This window comes from Protopterus annectens, chromosome 14.part0 (assembly GCF_019279795.1).
Source record: "Protopterus annectens isolate FY-2018-M chromosome 14.part0, PAN1.0, whole genome shotgun sequence".
In the NCBI taxonomy this organism is placed as follows: Eukaryota; Metazoa; Chordata; order Ceratodontiformes; family Protopteridae; genus Protopterus; species Protopterus annectens.
This window is the reverse complement of record NC_056748.1, coordinates 477,476,086-477,499,754: the sequence shown is the minus strand read 5'-3', so window position 1 is coordinate 477,499,754 and position 23,669 is coordinate 477,476,086. Positions and strand designations below refer to the sequence as shown.

Genomic DNA, 23,669 nt, shown 5'->3' with positions numbered 1-23,669 from the left:
CACCATAACTTTCCATCTGTGTTGTCCATTTTCATTCTTCCTCAACAATTGGGTTTGGATCTGACCCTCGGATCAAACTTGGCCGTTATTTTCAGCTTGTGGCCACTCACAAGCACACAAGCTCTTCCATTATCAATACTAATAACATACCTCAGATCTCATTTGCCACTTTTGCATTCAGACTCTCGAGCTTAGTGCTAGTTATTTCAGAGATAAGTCAAATTTGATTACAGTCATACTCTTCTATCTTGATATTTTTTTGTATATTACTTCTCTTACTGTAGTTTCTGCTTTACCTCCCTTTCCTACATTTTTGTGTAATTCTTGTTACCATTGTTGGTAAACCCTTCTTCCCCCTTTTCTACACATTCATGGTATTCTTGATACAATTGTTGGTATCTCTCCTCCTTCTCCTTACTGAATATAAGAAAAAAAATGTTTTTGTTTTTAATGTGTCTGAAAAGTCTTCAGGATTTAAAAAATGTCTTACTGCTTTCGAATGCTCATGCTTTATGCATCTAATGCCTAGCCCCAGAAAATCTTCAAACAGATTGCAAAATTTGCAAGTCCTTTCATCCTCGGGCCATTGCTGACAGGGAAAAAAAAAGCTAATTCTAAAAGGCTTGCTTCCTTCCTCACTCTCTGAAGCTCTATCTGGGGCTCAACTCCCCAACTTTTAGCAAAAGAAGCTTTTTGGAAAGCATTTGGGTCCATCTGGATCCTCAACCCCAACCTTGGATCTGATGATGGAACCTCCTAAAAAAAAAAAACATACGAAATCAGATCCAAAGCCTGCTCCTTCCCCAAAGCTGGTGTCAGAAAGTAAATCGACTTCCTCGCATCTATCCTATCTGATCCAAAGTCATTACCTAGGACCCATTACTCCCCTACCATAGATCCAGTACCCTCTCAGTACCATCTCCTTTCCTGGAATCTCGCCAGCGCTCCAGGTCTCCCTCTGCGACATCATCTCATTCTTCCAGAAGTCAAACTAAGGCTGATGTGGATAGAAGGATGAGGAAGCTTCTCTCAGCGCATATTCAGATAGGGATTGTTCTGGCTCCTACCCCTCTGGGTCAGGAAGCCCTCTGTAAGTCTACACCTTTGATCACAGCTTCATCTCCAATCTGACTAGTGATTTTGGCATCCCTGGATCACATTCCGGGACTGTCTGGGTTGGATCTGAAGATCATTGTTTCTTCGGCACCAAAACTTTCTTTGAGTGCACTGTCTCTGAGTGTGTCAGAAGCAGACAACTCTCAGAGCCAAAGCGTCCCTGTCAGATTCAAGACTTTGAAGTTTTCAGAGCCATCTCTACCCCTCAGACCTTCGGCATTAGATAGTTGGTTCCAACCTCTGCCTTGGGTGGACTGCCTTCAGGGCAGGGGGAGGCAATGGGGTGGAAGCTTGGCTTCTTGGCATCATCAACTTCCTTCTCCTTCTTCCTTCCATACCGGGGTCAGTCACACATCTGTTCTGTATTCCTCACACATGCTGTTTTGAGGTGCTGCCGTTCTTCTTTAACTCCACCTATTTCCTTCTCTTCTTGAGGTGCTACGGCCCTGAGTAATTCCTTGAACTGTTGTACTTTTTCTCCACTCAAGTTCCAGGTCTTCAGCCTGGTCTCAGCCTTAGAGTTTTCTCAGACCAATGCTTGCAGTTGATTATGGCAACCAGTGATTTATGCTATGAGCCAACCATTTCCCTGGGGATGACTTCATAATCGTTGATTGCACCCCAGTGCCCTTTCTTTACTAGGAGGAAGTCTACCTGAGTTGCATGTTATTCACTCAGTTGTGATCTCGTGACTGTCTCTGTACCATGTGTTGCCAACTATCTCTCTTTTATTCCTGTTGTCCTACCAATGTGGACCCAGGCAGTCCTCATATCCTATTCTGTCTCTCCCAATATGTGCAGTCAGGTCACCCATTATTCATAGGTTGGTTCTAGGCTATCGACCCTAGGGCCTATACAAGCCTAGCCATAATAATTCCCTGGCTATTTCTTCCCACACTATTTACTTCCCTGGACCCCTGTCTAGCAGGGTGAATAACATGATCCCCGGGGTGAATTTTCTTTCTCCCATCCAATCATCAAGGTTCCTTTTGAAGAGGACCAAAGAGGCATTCTGTTTGACATGTATGGCCAGGCTATTCCAGAGTCTGGGGAGTCTCTGGGTCAGGAACCTATCCCTCCAGCATGTTTTGTTTACTGTGATGACAAGGTTTAGATTCCTGGAGCGTGTAGCTCTGAGGGAATGGGATTTCTTTAAGTGTAGCATGTCCAACAGCTCTGGGTTTGACATGTCCTTGTATGTTAAGCAGAGATCGCCTCTGAGTAGACAATATGCGACAGAGTATAGTTGGAGTTTTTTAATGTGGTGAGCGTAGGGTTTCTGCTTTAGGCCTGTGATTCTTTTAATGAGATATTTCTGCTGCCTTTCCAGTTGTTGCAGATTTCTTGAGAGGTACATACCAAATGGGGCATTGTATTCTATAATGGGTCTAATGAGGGATGAGTACAGTGGGACAATGACCTCCTTTTTTCTGTATGAAAAGCCCTTAGTGATGAGATGTGCCACATAGAGGGATTTCCTGACTGTTGTGGTGATGTAGTTATCGAAGGTGAGACCACTGTCCACCTGTGTCCCTAAGTCTCTTATCACACTTTCAGTGTTTAGCGCACTGCCACCTATGTGGTAATTCACGAGTACATGTTTTTTCCCAAAGGGGATAACTATACATTTCTTGGCATTGAGCTTGAACCCATGGCTCTGGCACCAAGCATCTGTTTCTATATGGCCCTTTTGTAGAGTATCCACATCATTTGGGGAGTCAGTAATGGCTCCCAGTTTGCAGTCATCTGCAAACTTTGTTAGCCAGAGTCCCTTAGTGTTGGCCTGTAATTCAGAGAAGTAGATGCCAAACAATAGCGGTCCCAGAACTGAACCCTGAGGTATTCCACTTGTCACTTGTCTGGAGCTGGATTTGGAGTTGGCTACTTTTACAGTGTGGTTTCTGTCAGTAAGCCAGTTGGCAACCCATCGAGTGACATAGGGATTAATGCCCAGCTTAGTAAGTCTATCTATGATTCCAGAGTGGGGGATGGTGTCAAAGGCCTTGGCGAGGTCCAGATAGGCTGTGTGGACCGCATTACCCTCATCCATGGCTCTGGAGACTGATTCGAAGAAGTAAATCAAGTTCAGGAGACAAGATCGGCCCTTCACGAACCCAACCTGGGTGGGGCCCAGTGTTTGAAGGTTGCCAATGTCTTTGTTTATAAGTTCCATGATAATATGTTCCATGGCCTTGCAGATCAGGCTCGTCAGACTGATGGGGCAGTAGTTCTCGGGATCCAAGGTGGATCCCCCCATGTGGAGTGGGATAACTGTAGCTGTGCACCACTCAGTGAGCACGAAGCCTGAGGTGAGGCTATGATTAAACATAACACTTAGGTGAGGTGCCAGTCATTTAATACACAGCCCGGGATGTCATCTGGTCCCATGGATGCTGTATTCTTAGCTTTGGAGAGTGCGTTTTTTACCTGTGTGACCATTATTATCGAAATTTGGCAATCTTCCGGTATTGAGATGGGCCGTTTAGGGGGTTAGAGGGGGGTGAAGTTGGCACTGAATTGATCTGTCAGGATATTGGCAATATCCTTGGGATCAGTATATTTAATGCCATTCTGTTGCAGCTCAGAGCAGATCTGAGCATTGCCATTTAGATTCTTGACATAGTTACAGAATGCCTTGTGGTTGTCTTTGGAATCTTTGGCAATTTTATTTTCATAACTAGTTTTGGAGGATTTTATGAGGGATCTCAGCTTCTTACTGAGGCTAGTAAGGGAGTTTGTTGCATCATGGGATTTTCCTCTTTTCTGCAAGAGTTTCTTCCTTTTGTTGTAAAGTTTGTTTATGGCAGGGGACCACCAGACTGCCTTTCTTTTTTTGGAGGAGAGCATCTTGGTTCTATTTGGGATGGCACGATTCATGCATGAGTGGATGTGCCCATACAGTGCCTTAGTGTGGGATTCAGCAGTCGAACTTTCAGTTCCTGTCTGCATGGGTGTCATGAAGTTTGTCACTTCTGACTTGAGTAGCATGAAGTTGGCTTTTGAGACGTTTTTTATGGAGGTTTTCTTACTGGGGGGTGGGGGTGGGATGTGGATGTTAAGGGTGATTAGCTTATGGTCAGACCTGACCAACGAAGGGGTGACCACAGGTGTGAAGCATCGATTTCCCATGTTGGTAATGACCAGGTCTAGGATATTGGAGTCCCTGGTGGGACTACGGATTAGTTGATCCAGGGAGTTGGAATTTATGAATTCCAAGAACCGTTGGGCAAAGGTATCGGTACACAAGTAGTTTTCCCAGTTAATGGCAGGGTAGTTGAAATCACCCAGTATTAGGGTGTTTGGTTATATCTTAATATTTTCCAGTATGTTTAGAAAGGTGTAGTGAGAATCTTGGGGCATGGTGGGGGATCTGTAGCAAGCTACAATTTGGATTGCAGTCTTACCTAGTGTTAGTTGCACCTGGAGAATTTCAGACGCATTGTGTTGGGCAACTAGCCTGGTGGTGTGAATATCCTTGGTGAATATGGACACTCCTCCACCTTTAGTGTTTCGGTCCTGGTTTGGTGGCCGAAAAGTGTAGTAAGAGTTGTAGCCTGGTATTGCAGGGGTGCTCTCTGGAGCCTTGAACGAGGTCTCAGTTACTGCACAGATATTGATGTTCTGCATTTTTAGGAGTGCCTTGAGTGAGTGCATTTTGAGGTTTAGACTTCTAGCACCACCAGTTCATGTTGTCCTGTTTATCTAGTAGGTCTTGCAACTGCTGTATGAATGCACTCTTTTTCTCACTATCACAACCATGCTGTAGGGCATAGGCTGAGCTTATGAATACTCTCATATCATTAGGCTGGAGTCTAATTGCTATGACTCTTGTCACTACTTTTGATAACATCCCTCACTGCCTTATGAAGTCTCTCCCTCACCGCAATTCAAACACCATTTCTAGCCTGTCCTCTTCCTGTGTAGTACCCTATGGATCCCAAACCAACTGGCTTTGCTGCATTGCCCTTCCATCTTGTTTCTTACATACATAGGATGTCGAGCCTCATCTTTATCATCACATCATCCACTTCCAGGCTCAATTCTGTCAGTGAGCCTACAATGAGCGTAGCAATTCTTAGTTAATGCTTGGCAGGTTGATTGGTTTTATATCCAACTCTCTCTCAACAGAGCTAACCCAGGTAACCCAAGCTGGGCAGCTGGACACCAGACAGCCAGTAGCTTATTGACCCAGGACTGCTAGGCTTATGGTGGGCACACACTGGCCAATAGAGGGATATATATACCCCCCATTAGCATTGGTCCTTGGCATAGGTTAGAGTAGGCTGGGTCCTCATCCCACTTACCATAAAGCAAATACTCATGCCCATTTGGCAACATTGGTCAACATGAATGAATCACCTACAGCCATATTTTACACCACTGATTGGCTAGCCCTGCTACAGGCATACTCCTAAATTATATACTTAATTTTATCATGTCCCCATAAGTATGAATACTGATGAATCAGTTCATAGGTGGGTACATAGTTTTCAGCTATAACTTTTGATCTGATGTTGTTGATTTTCAGGTACAAAAGGAAAGCAGGTGGTGGAATGCAGAAGTCCAGGAAGTCATTAAAAAAAAAATGGAGGAGTGCAGGAAATAGTGGGAGATAGAAAAGATGGATCAGGCTAGGAAAGAATACTGGTTGGCTAAAAAAGAGTTGCAGTAGCAAAGAACAAGCCAACAGAGGCACTCTACCAGCTTCTGGAAAGTGACTCAAAAGATGGCACAAAGAAACTATATCAGGTCACATGGCAAAGACAGAAAAATACAGAAAACAGGGAAAATCAGAAGAAGCTGATAATTGTGATAGAAGGGAAAACAGTCGAACAGATTAACAGCTTCAAGTACTGGGGAGGACTGGTTGAGGAGAAGGAGTGTGAATGATGAGATCAACGCTAGATACAGAGGTGCTGCAACCAACTGGCACAGAGTGTCAGGTGTAGTAAATGATAGAAGAATGCCAAAGAAGATGAAAAATAAGGTGTACAAAATAGTGGTGCGACCTGTACTACTGTATGGTACAGAAACCTGGGCAGTAAAAGCAGAGCAGTTGAGGAAGCTAGAAGTGATGGAGATGAAGTGCTTGAGACGGGTGGTAGAATACACACTGAAGCCAAAGTAGCTCCAACTGCAGAAAAAGTTAAACAGAACAGATTATGGTGGATCAGACATGTGTGCAGTAAAGCAGACAATCTAGTAAAGACAATTTGGGACAGACAAGGAGATGGCAAAATGAAACAAGAACATACAGCAAAGAAAAAATGGATTGTGTGAGAGAAGGCCTGCAGCAGTCAGGCATAACTGTTAAAGAAGATAGGAGAGTGGCACTGAATAGAGAGAGATGGCGACAGTTGACACAACACCCTGACCCCACACAGGAAAATGTAAAAAGAGGGTTGAGGGTGATGATTAAAAAGGATTCTGTTATGGCAACTAAGGATATGTGGGAAAAGACTAAACAAAAGTCAATACAAAAACTGAAAAACTGGAAAGCTCTTACTTATAGACATGGATAGCAAGATACAAGCGGTAAAAATGTTTTTGGTCTCTCTAGCGTTATATAAAAATCAGGCAATATTTTTATCATGCAAAGGACAAGTTGTGGATAGTAATTAATAAAGAGTTGAAGGATTCTGTCTGGGAAAAGAAGAAAGAAACAGTCAAGAGGGTTAAGTTGATTCTCCCAGTAGAACAACGAGGTTTAGGATTACCCGATTTCAAGGGCTAATTTAGAGCTACACAGTTAAAGCTCATATACATAACATGCAGAAAGCTACAATTCAGAGTGGAAAGCACGATGATGAAGCAGGGGGTTAATTCAAGAAATAAGTAAAGAGTGAGATTTTAGCTGCAGATCCTTAAAGAGAACATCAACAGAAATACAGAATATTATACTCAAAGTAGCAGAAAGTATATTAAGAACTAAGCCAACACGGGACTGGAGAAAGGAGATTCTGTTGATAGGAATAACAGCAATTAGGCATACAAAGAATAGGTGGGGGGTTGGAATTTACTACAGAAAGCTTGCAAAGGAACCAAGATACTGGGAACTAATAATTAGAGAGGGAAAGTGGCAGAATAGGAAGAGGACAAGTATACATCTGGATTGCAGATTAGAGCTCGCCTTCCTTATCAGGGTTTGAAATCACAGTACAGACAAAGAAATAAGGGAATCCTAAATAAAAGACCTACAGTGATTGAGTTTTTAAATGAATCTAGAACAGAAGCTGTTGTTAATCAAGAGATAATTAGTATGGTGTATAAAATATTGCACAGTAACTCTAGGAATCAATCAGAGGAGGTCAGAAAAGATTGGGAAAAGAGATTAGATAAACAATTCACAAAAAACAACAGCAGGACATATGCATGGCTCCCACATATGCTACAAAATCTAGAAGATTAAGGGTTTTTCCCTGGAAGTATTTGTACAGATACTTCTACACCCCAAGAAGACTTTAAATAATTTTTCCTTAGGTAGATGGCAAATGTTGAAGGTGTCATGGGGAAAAAAAGAAGTAAATGGGAGCATATGTTCTTTGAATATAATGAGTTGGCAAACTTTAAAAACGAAGTACTGAGTACTCTGTCAGGAATACTGGTTAAGCAAATGATTTTAACTAAGGATATGATTTTTTTCAGCTGGGATACATGATCTGAACTGCCTAGATGTTAAGTTTAATTCGGTTGGCTGCCAAAAAGCAATTACTAGAAACTGGAAATCAAAGTCCAAACCAACTATACTTGAAGCACTGAATATTGTAACAGACATTAATGAACAGTAAGTGGGATCTTAAAAAAGGGTAGGAATAAACTACATAGAAAAAAAAGGAAATTGTGGGAACGATAAATGCAGAAATATGTTTTGGAGGAGGAATGAGGTTTAAGAGAAGGTAGGAACTGAACAGCTTGTGTAATGTTGCTTTGATTATATAATATAGAAATATATTTGTGATGTATAATGTTTGCAAATGTGAATTTATTAATACGGTTTGATTATTTTTATATAAATGCAAGTTTGCCTTATGTCACAAGTGATAATGCAATAAAGAAGTCTACACCTGCAAGGAATTAGTCATGACACGGCTAGCAGTGTGTTCTCAGTGAAATTTACAAAAGTGTCTTTTATACTGCAAACTCATTTATTGGTCTTCTTGGATACCACAGGTCTTGCAGGTGCAAGAAACTAATCGTGAGAAGTCTGAACACTGCTAAATGAAGTGGATAAGGTACAATATAATTAACATTTAAAGATACACTGGCTAACAGTTCAATGAAAAAATGAAGTTTTAAACTGGGGGAAGTGAATAAGTTATACAAGTAACTAGAACCCTTAATAATTGAATGCATTTAATATAACAATACACAATTTAGTTTACATATTTAAAAGTAGCTACCACACTTCTTTAGGGCTAAAACTGAATGTTTATTGAACATACACAAGTTGTTTTTCACATCTAGGAGGGAAACAGAAATAAGAAAAAACAAATAGCAATTAGTGTTAACTGGGAGCACAGGCTGTGACGTGCTTTAGCATGGTAATCTTAATTTTAGATTAGATAATGCATGTGAATGTAGCTGTCAATTTGGGGTGACTGCCCCTATCTAGAGGGATAAGCCACATGGAGCGTAAGAAAATTTGTGAAGAAATATTTATGGGTAGGACTGGAACCTAATACACAATACTAAGGATGTATCGGGGGACCAAGGAGGGAAGATATAACAAAAGACTGTAGATTTCTTAAGAAATTAAGAGAATGTTTGGCGTGGAATATGTGAATTCAGTCACTGGAACTCAGACAAAATTTACATATTTTCCAAGGTACAAGAAATGGTTAGTCTGGACAGAAATTATATTACACAGCAGCATGTACATTTAATTGAAAGTTTTAACACATATCCAGTAACAGTTTCAGATCATGCACAAATAAAAACTAACATAAAGATGCAGGATAATGATGTAAAAATGAGACACTGACATTTTCCCACTTACATGTTACAGAGAGAAGAATTTAAGGAATAGGCAATGGAGATGATCAAGAATTACTACAGAAGACAAACATTTTTAAGCAGGGACAGCAGGGACTGGGATAAAATAATGCAGAAAATCTGGGGGGGGGGGGGTAATGGGCAATATTTAGAAGGGCTGACACAGTTTAAAGTATTAAAAATGAAGGGGACTCTCATATATCAAGAGAAGGAGAAATTGCAAAGTGTTAATGGAAAAATAAAGGAGTATTTGGATAATATGCATTAGTTTAAAAAGGCTGCTGTTAATCAACTATTTTGATAATTCCAGAGCACAAAAACTTTTAACACAATAACTTAGGCAACAGAAAGTAGAAAGGGTCATTGCCAGACTTTAGGGAGCTTTTGAGATAATCTGTATAAAACAAAGGAATGCAGAAATCAAGAAAAGGTAAAAAAACAAAACAAAATTGAGAGTAAAATCACAGTTCACTTATAAATTCTCCAAGTATAAACGAAAAAGAAACTGGATAACACTGCTAAAGATAGACTTTCAGGTAAAAAAATAAAAAAACCTTCATCAGTGTTATACAGTGGTATAGTTGTGTACAAGTTTATTGCACTACAGCTATCAGGACTTCACTAGAGTGGATCTATATCATATGTTCGAAGTTTGAAAACTTTGAATTTTAAATAATCAAATTTAAATCTTCGAAGTTGCAAACGTCGAACATATGATTAAAAAAAAAAACTAACTGTTGTAGGCAGGGGCAAGCCCCCCTGCACCCCCCATTCTTTAAATATACCAACTCTGAGACCGCACTGCAGTGCAGCAAAAGAAATCTTTCCTTTACCATGTTATAGTGCGGTCTCGGAATTGGTATATTTAAAGAGCGGGGGGGGGGTGCAGGGGAGCTCTCAACAGTCAGGTAAGTTCCCTTTCTTTTTTTTTTTAATCATATGTTCAATGTTTGAAACTTCGAACATTTAAATTCAATTATTTAACGTTCAAAGTTTTCAAACTACGAACATATGATATAGACCCCACCAGAGTACATATACATCAAATCAATGTGAGATGTGTATATGCACTCTACTCTGTGCAGCCTTTTTAATATTTTACATAAAGAATTTCTGATTAACATATTCAGGTACCTGCTACAATAAATTATGCATTGTACATGCATACACACAATAACATATCATGTGAGTATGTGTGTGCGTGAGAGGCGGGAAGAAGGGATGCTGCACAAAGAAAATGACAAGTAAACATCACCCTACCTAGTGAATCTATTATAGTAGGAAGCACTTTACTTCATAGGATATTTTTCCCCCTTTGTCTCATGCTGGTCCAGCTCCAAGGGTTACTACAAATCAGTTTAAATAAGTAACACAACAGCAATTATGTAAGCAAGAACACAATGAACTACAGCTCTCTCGAATACCTTCCACAGACATTACACATCTTACAAAGCCAATGATGTGTTTCGAAAGATAAAAACAAAGCTGTTCATCACAATAACAAGCTTCTGTAGACAAACTGGCATAATTTTGTATCATATCACAATAATACAGTATAAACAACTGAATAAACAGTGTGACAGAAAAATGATAACATGGCAAAACAATAAGTAAAGCAACCTATCTCAGAAAGGCACATTTGTTCTGCATCACTATTAACTCATACTACTAGACATACAAAAAACTCAATGTGGGGTTTTACACACACACACACACACACACACACACACACACACACACACACACACACACACACACGCACACAAATGCGTGTTTACAAATATATTTTACTTCCTACATGCTGTACAACAAATTCTAAAAGAGAATATCATGTCAAACCACACCAAATACATTACTCTTGACATATAAAAATGCATATACACAAACTTCTTAATCAGCAATATATAAATATTAGAAAACTGTTAACATAAAATAACTCACAATGCCCACAAGTTCTTCCTGAATACTTGCAGTTTCCTCTTCAGACTCCATTTTCATTACGGCTTATGGAGGCTTTGAACTTTTTTGTGTATGCAACCAATGTGGACATGGAATCTGAAGATTATGAAATGGGTTTTCAGTCTACATAGTGTCTGTCTTTGCCTTTAGAAACTCTGAGCCATTTGAGTATGGAGTTCAGGTATAGACTGAGTGTACCATGAACTCATGTAAAGTATAAACTGCAAGTACTTTAGGATGCATGTGTGAGTGTTCATAAAACACCCTCTGTGTGGGCGCACACACAAACATTGTTTATCTTTCCAAAGTACTTCCTATCCACATGCTGGCTTCCAGTTCTTAGTGAGCTCTGAAAGGTCTTATGAATGCACATGCAAGCAAGTCACTTTTGCTTTAAATGTGAAAAAGTATATCAAATGAAATGTAAAATAAAAAAGTATTTCCCCAAATAGCCACTTTCAAGCTTGCTAAAATTTCTGAAGTCCCGCCTCATGCATATACAACGTCCCTTTTCAGCTTAACTTCCCTTTTTCCTAGGTTCTCCTCTCAGATAATCCACATTTTACACTATCTCTTGCAAGTTATAGACATTTCACTACATTCTAAGCCCCCACTTCCTCTAGCAACACCTACAATCCATTTATGGTTCTCCAAATCCATAGTATACTACAATCATGTTCCACCACATAATTATTCGGACTCACTGTGCAAATTTTATGTTTTGAACATATGCCACATTACATATTATCTCACAGTGGAAATTCTCATGTATAAATTTATTCCTGCATAACCCTGTTTAAATACTCTAGCAATGAATTTGGTAACTTGTAATGCTCTTTGACGATATTTTAACAAGTTCACTTGCATGCAATACTGTAAAATCTTTAGCGTTAAATGAAAATGTGACTTTCATGTAATTTTGTGCTATAAAATGAACTACATGACTTTTATGTAATTTGGGGTGGCAAACACCCAGGCTGTGGATGAAAAAGGTCCAAGAACCAGTCCACTTACCCAAGTAATGAACACACACACAGACGCACACAAATAAACAAGGAAGGTGCTTGATGGTACAGGCTAGGAAGAGTGTGTGTGTGCCAATTCTGAGGGGAGGGTTGGACAGAGCAGGATGCATGCCATCTACATTTACCCCTCCCCCCGAGAAAGTGTGAAGCAGAATAGGCATTAATTTGGGGGGGGGGGGTCATTTGGTCCACTAAGCCATTAATACAGCAATGACTCTCATTAGTGAATGGACGGGAGCTCTCACATAGATAGGATATTGTTGACACCAGCTGTGATGTACAGTAGCTCATTCCCCAGCTCAGGGGGCTGGGGTTAAACTAATTCTAAAAGCTGTCATTTCCAGAAAGAGCAGAAACTAGCTGTCTGCCAGGATGAAAGCCCCTCCAGATGGCTCTCACTCTAACAGATCTGACTAATGGAGGTCCTCGCCACTAGCCATCTAGACTCCCTATTTGAATTTGGACCATTTGCTAGTGGCTCTCACTCTAACAGATCTGACTAATGGAAGTCCTTGCCACTAGCGAATGGTCCAAATTCAAATAGGGAGTCTAGATGGCTTGTATGGCAGAGGCGAGATGTACATACAAAAAAAAGTGGCCAAGATATAAAATTCAGGTCTGACACAAGCCTAAAAGATTTTCTGCCTCTAGAATGACATTATCATTTCAGACTTCTCCCTAGCTTAGGCTATTGACTAATTTCAGAATGCTCTACAATCACAAGAAAAGTCAGCTGTCTTAGAATATTTCATAATTACTGGAAATAAAAACCAACCTTGCTGCATTCCTAAAGCAGCTAAAGTCTTTATTCCAACCAGCTGTAAGTGAACACTACAGTCTGTAAGGGCAGAAAACACCAGAATGCAGAGCGACTCCTTCTGTACAGCCAAAGCATTTTCATCTGTAAGAAAAATAAATAAATTAGTAGTACAGCATGATAATGGAAGGGCATTTCAGAACCATTTAAGAAGGTGCAATGAAATCACACAGTCAATATTACTCATAAATTTCATAACAGCACTTTCAATCACAGTATATCCAAGATATTCATGGCTTTTAAAAATGAAGGTGCAAGGAAGCTCCACAGTCAATATTACTCAAAAAGTTCATAACAGCACTTTCAATCACAGTATATCCAAGATGCTCAAGGTTTTTAAAAATGAGTGAATTATTTCAGTCAGCTACAAATCACTGACACACAGCAAAGGAGAAAGAAAAACAGAAAAAAGAATGAAAAAAATTATGGGGTTTCAACTACTACTTTCTCACACATCTAGTGCGACTTCTCCATAACAGCTTTGTTTTCTGTGATACCAGGAAAATCAAAGTCATGTTATTAAGTAATCCCTCAGGCTAGCTGTCAAAGGGCTAATAAAAAGTTTAATGCAGATATTTTAAAAAAACTGGTTATACATGGAATACAATATCTGCTAATGCAGAGTATAAGTGCTTATTCACAACTAACATTCCGGAAGAGACATTGGGACTTCCTACAAGAAAAATATCTCTACAACTTGGAATGGAATGATTTAGTGAAAAGCCATTATGAGCATTATTATTTCACAGCTTGTCTGATCAGGGCTAAAGGAATGATAACTTATTTAGAGCTAGATGAGATATCATTACTTACTAACTGGGATTTCCAGGAGGACTTCCCGACTACCACTGCTACATGGCTGTCAAAGGACAGTGAGTTGTCTAGGAAGGTTCCAAGGTCTCTTACAACCATATCAATTTAGAGTGGATTGCTGCTGAGATTTGTTTACCAAAGATGACAAGACTAAACTTCTTTGTAATTAATTTAAGCATATTTTTATCCAGACATTTATTCAGATATTACTGTAAAGGAAAAAAATGGGGACATATGTCAGTCTATGGTTAACATTTATCCACTTACGGTTTGTTGACTAGGTTTAGGATGATCCTAAACGTTTCTCCAAATGAGAAGGGAGGAGAATGGAGAGGAGATCTGTTTCACTATCTGTCTTAGAGATTATAGCATGTGGTTTCTCTGTCTACCACACTCCTAGTGTGTGTGGTCGCATAAACAGCTGATGTATGTGGGGTTGACTGCATGACTGATAAGGAACAGATATGAACCAGGTGCTGGGTGAAAAGAGTACAAGCACTTGGTGAAACACCTGCCTCACTGCAAACATTAGATTGCTCCGTATGGAGCATTCCTTCAACCACAAGGACAGACCCCTACAAGACTTCAACATCTATATGAATACATGGACCTGATAAACAGATCTACTAGCTATGAACCCTTGGGAAGAAAAGTACTTGAGCCTACCACTGAGCTTTGGCCAGGTGACTCAAGGTGTCACATTTCCTGGCATCAAATCATCTGTAGGTTTTGTCCAGCAGACCAGTCAGGAGATTAGCAGTGTTTATAACCCAAAAAAACACTGTCCCTCAAGCTTGTTGACAGGTTACACTTCTGGTTCTGTTATCTGACAAAATGGGGGATGTGAACAAGCAGTAATCTTAAGTTAATTTGGGGTGAGGATTTCTAGACTTTTAATGGTACTCTAGCAAAGGTCTGGGGTTACATGGGTGACTCTTCGGCAAATTCCAGAGCTGAACACTTACCACTACGGCTATTCTACATGCAAAATGATAAAAAGGAAACTTCTCCTCTAGGGTATGTCTGGGTGCGTCTATATTAACACTGAAGCTTTAGTTAATTGAATAACTAAAGCTCGATCTTGTAATATCGACAGCTAAACTTGTTGAACGGCCGATTCAACCAAAGGAAACACTTCCCTTGGCCGAATCAAAAAAAAAAACAAAAAACTTTACATCTGAAATCAAGTAGGGGGCTTATCCCTCCAAACCCCCCAAAATGGGGGGCTGTGCCCCCACAGCCCCCCCTACCTAAATATACCAACTCCGAGATTGCTCCAAATTGGAGAAATGGGCATACTCCACAGAACGGCCAGGAAAAGTGTTTCCCTAGGTTAAATCGGCCATTCGACAATTTACGGTTTTGATATTGCAAGTTCCAGCTTTACTTATTCAATTAAGTAAAGCTTTGATCTTGTAATATAGAACCATCTGGGTAACCAGCATGCATCATGAACTAAACTTAAACATAAACACAATGATCATGGAACATCTAGTAGTTTTAACCCTACTCCTCTGTGCTGCGTGCATGTCTCAAAGATGCCTATATAGTCTTTTAAAAAAAAAAAAAACACAGATTCCCAAGGTTCTATAGAAAAAATAAAATAAATGGATGGCTAATGGAGTACTTTATTTGTTCTGATTTTTGGTCAAAGCCTAAATCAACAAACCAGTGTAATGTGTACTCAGTGAATGCATTGTGGTGAGAAAAAAAAATCACTGTGAGATTGGTAGACATCACCTTTATACCAAGCACATGAAGAAATCCATGGTAAGGTGAGATGAGCCAGGTGAAGAGGGGAGAATGTCCAACTCTGAAAATCTATCTGTACTTTGAACCTTGGCTTGTGGCAGAGTTCCCTTAAGTAATAACTGCATTAAGAATACACAGAAAAAATCATGTATATGCAACCTGCCCCAAACATCAAAGGTGGCTATATACAAAGTGCCTGAAAGATCAAAGAGCATCTACCTCTGTGTAAAACAACAATGGTTAGAGAAGCCACATGACAATTCCACATACTTCAGATGTTGCCAATCAGTTTATACAGCATTTGTATATGGCTTTAACTTCCCACCTTAAACGATTTGGCTGCATGCAGCTATCACGGCCTATATTTGTTTTACCATAAAAACGCATCAAATCGCCTGAGTTTCTTAAAAAATACACGTTCCAAAGTTATAAAATTGTTCTTTAGTAGCTGATTTACAAACCCAGTACCTATGTGGAAAAGTCTGGCATCCCTACTTATGTTCATGAAAATAAATTCTGCTAAATCTAAATTTGCATGTACTTGGAGAGCTGCAGCATCTTCTTATGTCTGACTGAAATTCAAGATGCACTGTATGACCAGCAAGAACTACTCAAAGAATGCACAATAAGGGGTGGAAGTTACTGATATGCAAAACATGGAAAGTTTTTGTTATGTAGCTAACAACCACAACAGATGTATTCTTACAGAAGCAGTTGGTCTATTAAAGGACCCCCCTTAGTGGGTTTATGATCAGGTTTATCCTTCCTTCCCCTCTAATTCTGCATTTCTACTTAAAAGCACATCTGCCCTACATCAACACAAACTATTACATCACTTGCTAGATACACTAGGCCAGCAATCCTCTAAGCCATGAGTGTACGAGTTCACATTCAACTACCAAGTGAATGTACTTTCTACAAGTGAAGATATATCCAACACTGCGGACCACAGTGAGTTTATAGCAACTTAGAAAGAAGCTAAAGATGGCCAACAGGAAAAGGTCAAAAGGGGACATCTTGAAATAATGAGGTAGGTTTGACTTTTGGAATTATGGTTCAAGCAATAACAATCGGTGAAAATGTGAACTGAAAGCCAAATATCAGTTGTACAAATGGCTGCAATGAGAAATTTTTGAAGTAAACAATGGATGCAGCCATACCTCTTGTGGAATGACCTTCAACAAAATTATTATTCAGCTGTTTTCCACCTGATGGCAAAAGATAACTTAGCATGTATCCACTTACAAACAACTTGCTCCCCAATTGCTGTTCTGTCTTCCTAAACTTGTGCATTCAATTCACAGCCAGTATTTGAGCTAGCAGTGCACATCCATATTGCTAAGGGCTCTCCGTCTCTACTAGTTTCTGCTCGTAGAAAGGAAACAAGGAGATGAATGCACTGACTGAATTCTGACATTTTAGGGAGGAAAGGTGGATTGGGATTAAGGGGCACCCTATCCTTGCAAAAGACCAGCTATGGCTCCCTACAGATATGAGCTTGAAGTTCCAAGATGCTGAGATGACAGGTGATGGTCATGAGGGAAAGCATTTTTCAGGAGACAGGCTTCAATACTCCTAAAACAAGAACAGGTAAGCTTATCAATCAAAGTTAAAATCTCATTGAAAAGAAGGGTTCGCCAAAGGAAAGAGGCATAGAACACCTTTAAGAAATTGTCTGACCAATCAAGGCGATCCCCACAAGGCTGTGATGGACAAAAATTAGGTGATACTTGCAGCCGGAAGTGAAATAGAGATCAAAATCATGCAGATGCCTGCAATAAGTCACGATCACTTGCATACTGACTTGAAATGGAAAGCAAAAGATACATAATTCTCTCCAGGACAACTTCTTCCACTGTGTAGAGTACATCTGTCTGGAGTAAGGTTTCTTAGTAACTTCAAATGTCTCCAAAACCCCACATATACAAGTTGGTGAGATCGGAGGGTCTTCAGCAACAACCAGGCCTTATGACAGAGCTAGTTGTTGCCCATAAATATGAACTTCACAGCATCCTTGGCTTTTCCTGGGAGGATCTTCTGTAGTGCCAGAGATCTGAAGACTTGAAACTATGCACTTCTCTGCTTTCAAGCAATGACAAGTACAAGTTTAGTCCTTCCTGAGGTTTGCGATTAAAAGCAAAAACAGGAAAAATGGTGGGAAGATATACAGAGGACACTCCTCTGGAATGGAATGAAGACTGCATTAACCACAATCTTCTCTTCTCATTTTACAATGAACAAAACAGAGGAAGAATAGTGTTCTTACATAAGCCAAAGAGTCGGCTATCCAAACCTTCCTAGAAGATCTGCATTAGACAGGGACCACAAATACATAATTCCCGGAGTAGCCTGTCTCAAGAGAGTCTACCAGCACATTCATGTTAACTGGGATGTGAACTACTAAGAGGGTGATGTCTCAACTCAAGGCTAACAGCCAAAATGGCATCAGCACTCTAAACACTGAGATAGACTGTATCTGGCTTTACTTGTTTAGGTACCACACAATGCATGGCTCTTGGACTGGATCAGGACAAGTATAGGAGATACAAACTCCCACCAAGTCAGGATGGAGTGCATGTCACTTCAGATGATTAACAGGGAGCCTCCTCACCCATGAAAACACTTCCCCTGAACTAAGAAGGAGCTAAATAAACCTCATCATCCTATTAGAGAGCATCCCTTTTCAGGAACTGTGCTGCAGGAAGGAAAGACTGGTCCTGAATATCAACCATTTTAAGGGCTATCAATAGGGTCTGGCACCAAGAGAGCATCCATAAGCATGTTTTGACTCTGTAGCCACTGACAGCTCATAATCCATTAAGCAGTTATATCACCAGGAGCGTGAAATGTGCACAAAGGTCATGAAGGCCATCAAGCCAAGATGACATTAGATCTTCTGCTGTGTCCTCGCCCATGCTGTGAAAGTCATACTGTCCTGTTCCTTGGTAAAACGGAACAAGAGATGGTAGAATCTGCATTTAGAAGGCGGGTCCCCTCCCTAAAGCCCCATCTAACAGGTAGAGGTTGGGCCTGTCCCAAAAGCTCTGACGTGATGTGGTCTCTAAGCAAAGCTCTTTTTGCAGAGACATAACTACTGTAGGTCAGGATCATCCATGACATCAAGCACCTACTGGTCCTTCATGAAGGCTTGCCAAAGTAGGACAAACTTAGAGACCAAACCCCCTCCCCACACACGCAGACATACACAATGGACATCCCTAACTGACAACTTGGACTACAACTTTTGAGCCATTTTTTGGCACAAAAGCAGAAGGAGAAAAAACAAATGATGCTCCTCTTTTTGTGAGGAAAGCCCTTCCTTCTGAGAGGATTGGCAAGATCTAGAAGATAGAAGGCGCTCATAAAGGGTCTCTACAGTGGAGAGGGAAAGCTTCCTCTTCAAAATGTCATTTATTAAGTCCTGTAAATGGTGGGCAAATGCAAACAGTGCATTCCAAAAATGGGACTATCCAAGATAGACTACCTGTGTAACAGGAGGGGAAAATGAGTCAGGCACTCATTACAGCCTTTAGACCTAATCACAGCATCAGTAATTCGAAATTACAGTGTGCAACTTGAAAGCCCACTGTATAAGCCACATAGAGCACCTTAAACACCTCCATCTTGAACTCAGACTTGGGAGCTATCCAGAGACTAGGAAACACGTGGAGAGTACAATCCCTGGAGGTCATCATCTAGTATGTGATTTACTAAATGTGCATCTAGAAAACATGGATGCCCAGCTTGGGCAAATGTGTCCACCTCCTTGGTATCTAAGAAGCAGCAAGAGTAACATTCAGCCTCATTTCTATGCAAGAACAATTTTAATGGCCCAACTGAAGAACAGTCAGGGCATGCCTAAGTGTTCTTAAGTAAAATCCTAGTTTCAAAATACATCTCTTTCTGGGGAAGGGTTTAACAATTCCATGATGTGACCACTTGAGACTGTGTCAAAAACCCAGTGGTACTTGGTGCAGGCTGTCCAAGCTGAGGAAAAGTCAGAAAAAAATGCCTCTTCAGTCTGCGCTTGACATTAGTCAGAATTGGGCAAATTAGAGAGTGACTGATGAGTTAAGAGGGCTTCTTCTTGGAAACCTTGAAAGACATAGAAGAAATGGATGTGCCATGAGGGTTCAACCACAGAGTTATTGAAGAAGATCACTCATTTCCACATTTAAAGACTTTCATCCAGAATTATCTTGTCTGCACTCATCATTTAAGAAGCACAACCTGAGCTACAGCATGCTATACAAGAACATACCCAAGACCATTGCTCGAGACAAGTATCACCACAGTCAAAACTACAGTGAGTTACATGCCAGTCGTCCATAGTGGATGTGCCATACATGGTTCTTGATCAGCTCCTTCTTGAGTTGAGACTCAAGTCTGACTTTTTTTTCCAGTGGCTGAACCATTAAGGAAGACTAAACTCTAAAGAGGTGAAACAGAGAAGGGACCTGAAAAGAAACAACGTGGAAGAGAACACCCATCTTATTTATCATAGTCAGCGCTTTAAACTCCTTACCTGATGGTGAAGCCCCAAAGTGCTGTGGTCACTGGGACCTAAGACAGTACACAGAATTCAGTTCAAGGACGTCCAGAAAGATCTCACTATATTTAACCAGGGGCTTGTAGACAGCACCAGTTTTCTTAGGAGTAAAACTGTCAACATCCAGATGCTGCTGGTTTGCAGAAATGACATACACTAGCACAAGATTCATATGCTGAATAACCTCAGGTTTCTTCTCCTTTCTTTCCAGATATTCACTGAAATATTCCTGGGGGAAGGAATCAAGGTCACATATCAGAAAATGGCAGACTTCCTGAGCCTGAGGATTCCTCCAAAACAGAAGTAGAAGTTCTGTTATCCCTGTCTCAAAGGTAAGAATATGCGAGTCCTCTAATTTTAATTTCCAGTAAACATGCAAAAAAGGGAGAACTGCTCTGCACATCAGCCCCAGCTTCGGTGGACTCAGATATGGTCAAAATGTGCCACACTGAGTGTGTGAATGGGATGACAACTTGGCTGAGTGATGCAGCACTACACAGTCCAGTGTACCAACTAAAGATGACACAAGAACAGGTGAGGTTTTTGCCAGACCTAGCACTATCATCAGATTGCACTCCCCAAGGGTGTGCTTTTGTATCCACGAGACCAGGTGCCATCAAACAGCTGCCTGAAATTCAAGGCTGAATCAGCAAATCCTGGCACAGAATACCCCAGTATAATTTAGTCTGGATCATCAAGCCCTAACAGACCTAGGGGAGGCTTAAGGAGAAAAATCCATGGCCCACAATGCATTCACGGACTTCCAGTCAGGGGTCTAGAAGGACGACACCCCAGAAGCAGGCTAGTTGCAGATGTCCTCTTGGTTACTCAACCAAGAAAATGACGATGCTAAGATGTTTGCTCGTGGCGTAGTACTTACAGGACCCTTCATCATTTGTGGAGGCAGGACATGGCCAGAAGTCAAAGTCACAAGTCAAGAGTGAGGTCACTGTCAGGCCATTATGAAGACATACCCACCTCCAGGAGAGTGTTACCAGTGTTTGCCTTTTGTCTCTGTAGCCATAAGATACTGCCCTGTCATACACATGAGGGGAAGGTTCTGTGCCACAGACCCTGCCAACAAATCACATACTGGGGTACTCAATTCCTGCCATCTTATCAGATCCAAGGCAGGTCATAAGTTTCTCTCCCTCTCCAAAATGTTGGCAAATATGTCAGCATCTTACTTCAGGCACTCCTGCCAAGTATAAGACAAAGCCATTCTGGCAACTGGCTGTGCAATGAAGCAACATGAATATTTTGCATTCTAATAGCTTACGTTTTTAGGTACTGCACACTGGAACTTTTCTGCAACTAATCTAACAGTGTGAGCAACAGAAAGTACAGTTTTGTACCTACCATAAATGTAGATGTCTGATAGGTATGCATCTGCAGTCATAACATATGGGTTGTCCTGCCTCAGGCAGCCCTTCGGTCGGCCGGATTCCAAAGTCTGGGTCTGGCCTCGGCTGATGTCGCACTTTCCCCGACGTCAGAACTTCTGGGGTATAAAGGCACCAGCCGACGCCATTTTCCTCAGTGTTTCTTGCCCCAGATGCCAGGTGCCCTCTAGGAAGGCTAAATTTGGATAAATGCTGAAAAGTTCCAAACAGTAGCAAATTATATATACAAACAAAACAAATACACCATAATAGATTCCCCCAGCTAGCTGAAAGAGGGGTAAGCACCCTAGGAATACCACAGAGGGGAAGGAGGGTGGGTAATCCTGACTGCAGATGCATACCTATTGGACATCTACATTTATGGTAGGTACAAAACTGTACTATGTCCTTCAAGGATGCATCTGCAGTCATAACATATGGGTAGAATACCATAGCCAAACTGGGGGAGGAGGTACTAAGCTAAGGATGGTGTAGTTAAGATCCCCTGCAGAACTGCAGTTGCAAACCCTGCTCGGGATCTGGAGTATAAAGGTAGATTGTAATGCTTGGCAAATGTATGCACGGAGCTCCAAGTAGCAGCTTCTAAAATGTCCTTGGTAGCCACCCCTCGTAGGAAAGCTGTAGTGGTGGCTGTGGCCCTTGTGGAATGAGGCCTGATATTTTCAGGAGCTGTCTTTCCATGAAAGGAGTAGCAGAATCGAATGCAATTTCCTATCCATTTTGAAATTGTCTGTTTGGAAATTGCTCTTCCTTGCACCCCAGTTGCATATGTTACAAAAAGTTGGTCAGTTTTTCTGTTGGTTTTAGTTCTGTCCAGATGGTAGCGTAGTTGTCTGTGTATATCCAAGGTGTGCAAAAATTTTTCTCCTTTGTTCTGTGGGTTAGGGAAGAACGTAGGCAAATGAATAGCTTGGTTCAAGGATACCCTGGATACCACCTTTGGCATGAAAGTAGGATTGGTTCTCAGTGACACTCTATCCTGGTGGAAAATAAGAAAAGGCTGCACTGCCATGAATGCCTGTAACTCGGATACTCTTCTTGCTGAAGTGATTGCCAGAAGAAAGGCAGTTTTCCAAGATAAAAACTGTAGGTCTGCTGATGCTGCTGGTTCAAAAGGAGGTAGTGTCAATTTTTCCAGTACAAAATTGAGATCCCATGCAGGTAGAGGGGGTCTCCTTGGAGGTTTGACATTTTTGATCCCTCTCAAAAATTGTCTGAGAAGAGGGTGAGAGAAGATAGGTGGATCCATATTGTATTCTGCTGAAATTGCTGAAGCATGAATCTTAATGGAAGAATAAGACAGGCCATTGTGGAACAATTCTGCTAAGTATTCTAGGATGTGCGACATCTGTGCCCTTTGATGTGCTCCAAATGAGAAATCTCTTCCATTTAGCTGAGTATGTCTTCCTTGTGGAAGGTCTGCGAGCCTCCAAGATAATGTCCTTCACCCTCTGAGATAAAACAGTTTGGTTTGGTTTTAAGGAATTTTCCAGGCAGTTAGTTGCAATGTTTTCAAGTTTGGATGCAGGGTCTTGAAATTGTTCTGCGTTAGAAGAAGAGGCCATAGGGGAAGAGGCCATGAGTTCGCCTGAGACATGTTTCTCAGTAGCAGATACCAGTGTTGTCTTGGCCAGTCCGGAGCTATTAGTATCACCTTTGGCTGTTCCTCCCTGATCTTCAGTAGAACCTTGTACATCAATGGGAGAGGTGGAAAGGCATATACTGTTAGGGCATTCCAGCTGAAAGAGAGAGTCCACCCTCCAGGCTTGTGGGTGGTATGTCCTTGAGCAGAATTTCTTCAGTTGGTGGTTGAGTGGGGAGGCGAATAGATCTATCTCTGGCATTCCCCATTTCTTTGTTATGAGTTTGAAGATGTCTGGATGCAGCATCCATTCGTGTGCATCCGTGGTAGTTCTGCTTAAACTGTCTGCTAGTGAATTCTCTTTTCCTGGTACGAATTTGGCCTGAAGCTGGATATTGAGATTCAGGCATAGGTTCCACAGATTCATTGCCATCCGGCAAAGAGGGTAGGAATGTGTGCCTCCTTGTTTGTTTATGTACCACATGACCGTGGTGTTGTCTGTCCTTATTAACAGATGTTCTTGCTGGAGGAATGGTTTGAAAGCCTCGATTGCATGCCTCACTGCCAGCATTTCCTTTTGGTTTATGTGCATGCTTAGCTGCCCTTGAGGCCATAGGCCTTGGATACATTTGTCCTCCATGTGTGCTCCCCATCTTTGGTC

General features: G+C 41.1%; 1 protein-coding gene across 1 annotated transcript in view; it reads right to left on the bottom strand.

Annotated features, from left to right (window-relative positions):
- Window positions 1–23,669, bottom strand: part of MMS19 (MMS19 homolog, cytosolic iron-sulfur assembly component) — a 2,295,919-nt gene that overhangs the window by 1,280,741 nt on the left and 991,509 nt on the right. Inside the window, exon 13 of the mRNA XM_044055580.1 lies at window positions 12,868–12,993. Coding sequence (XP_043911515.1) covers window positions 12,868–12,993 — 126 coding nt within the window. The remainder of the gene's footprint in view (window positions 1–12,867; window positions 12,994–23,669) is intronic.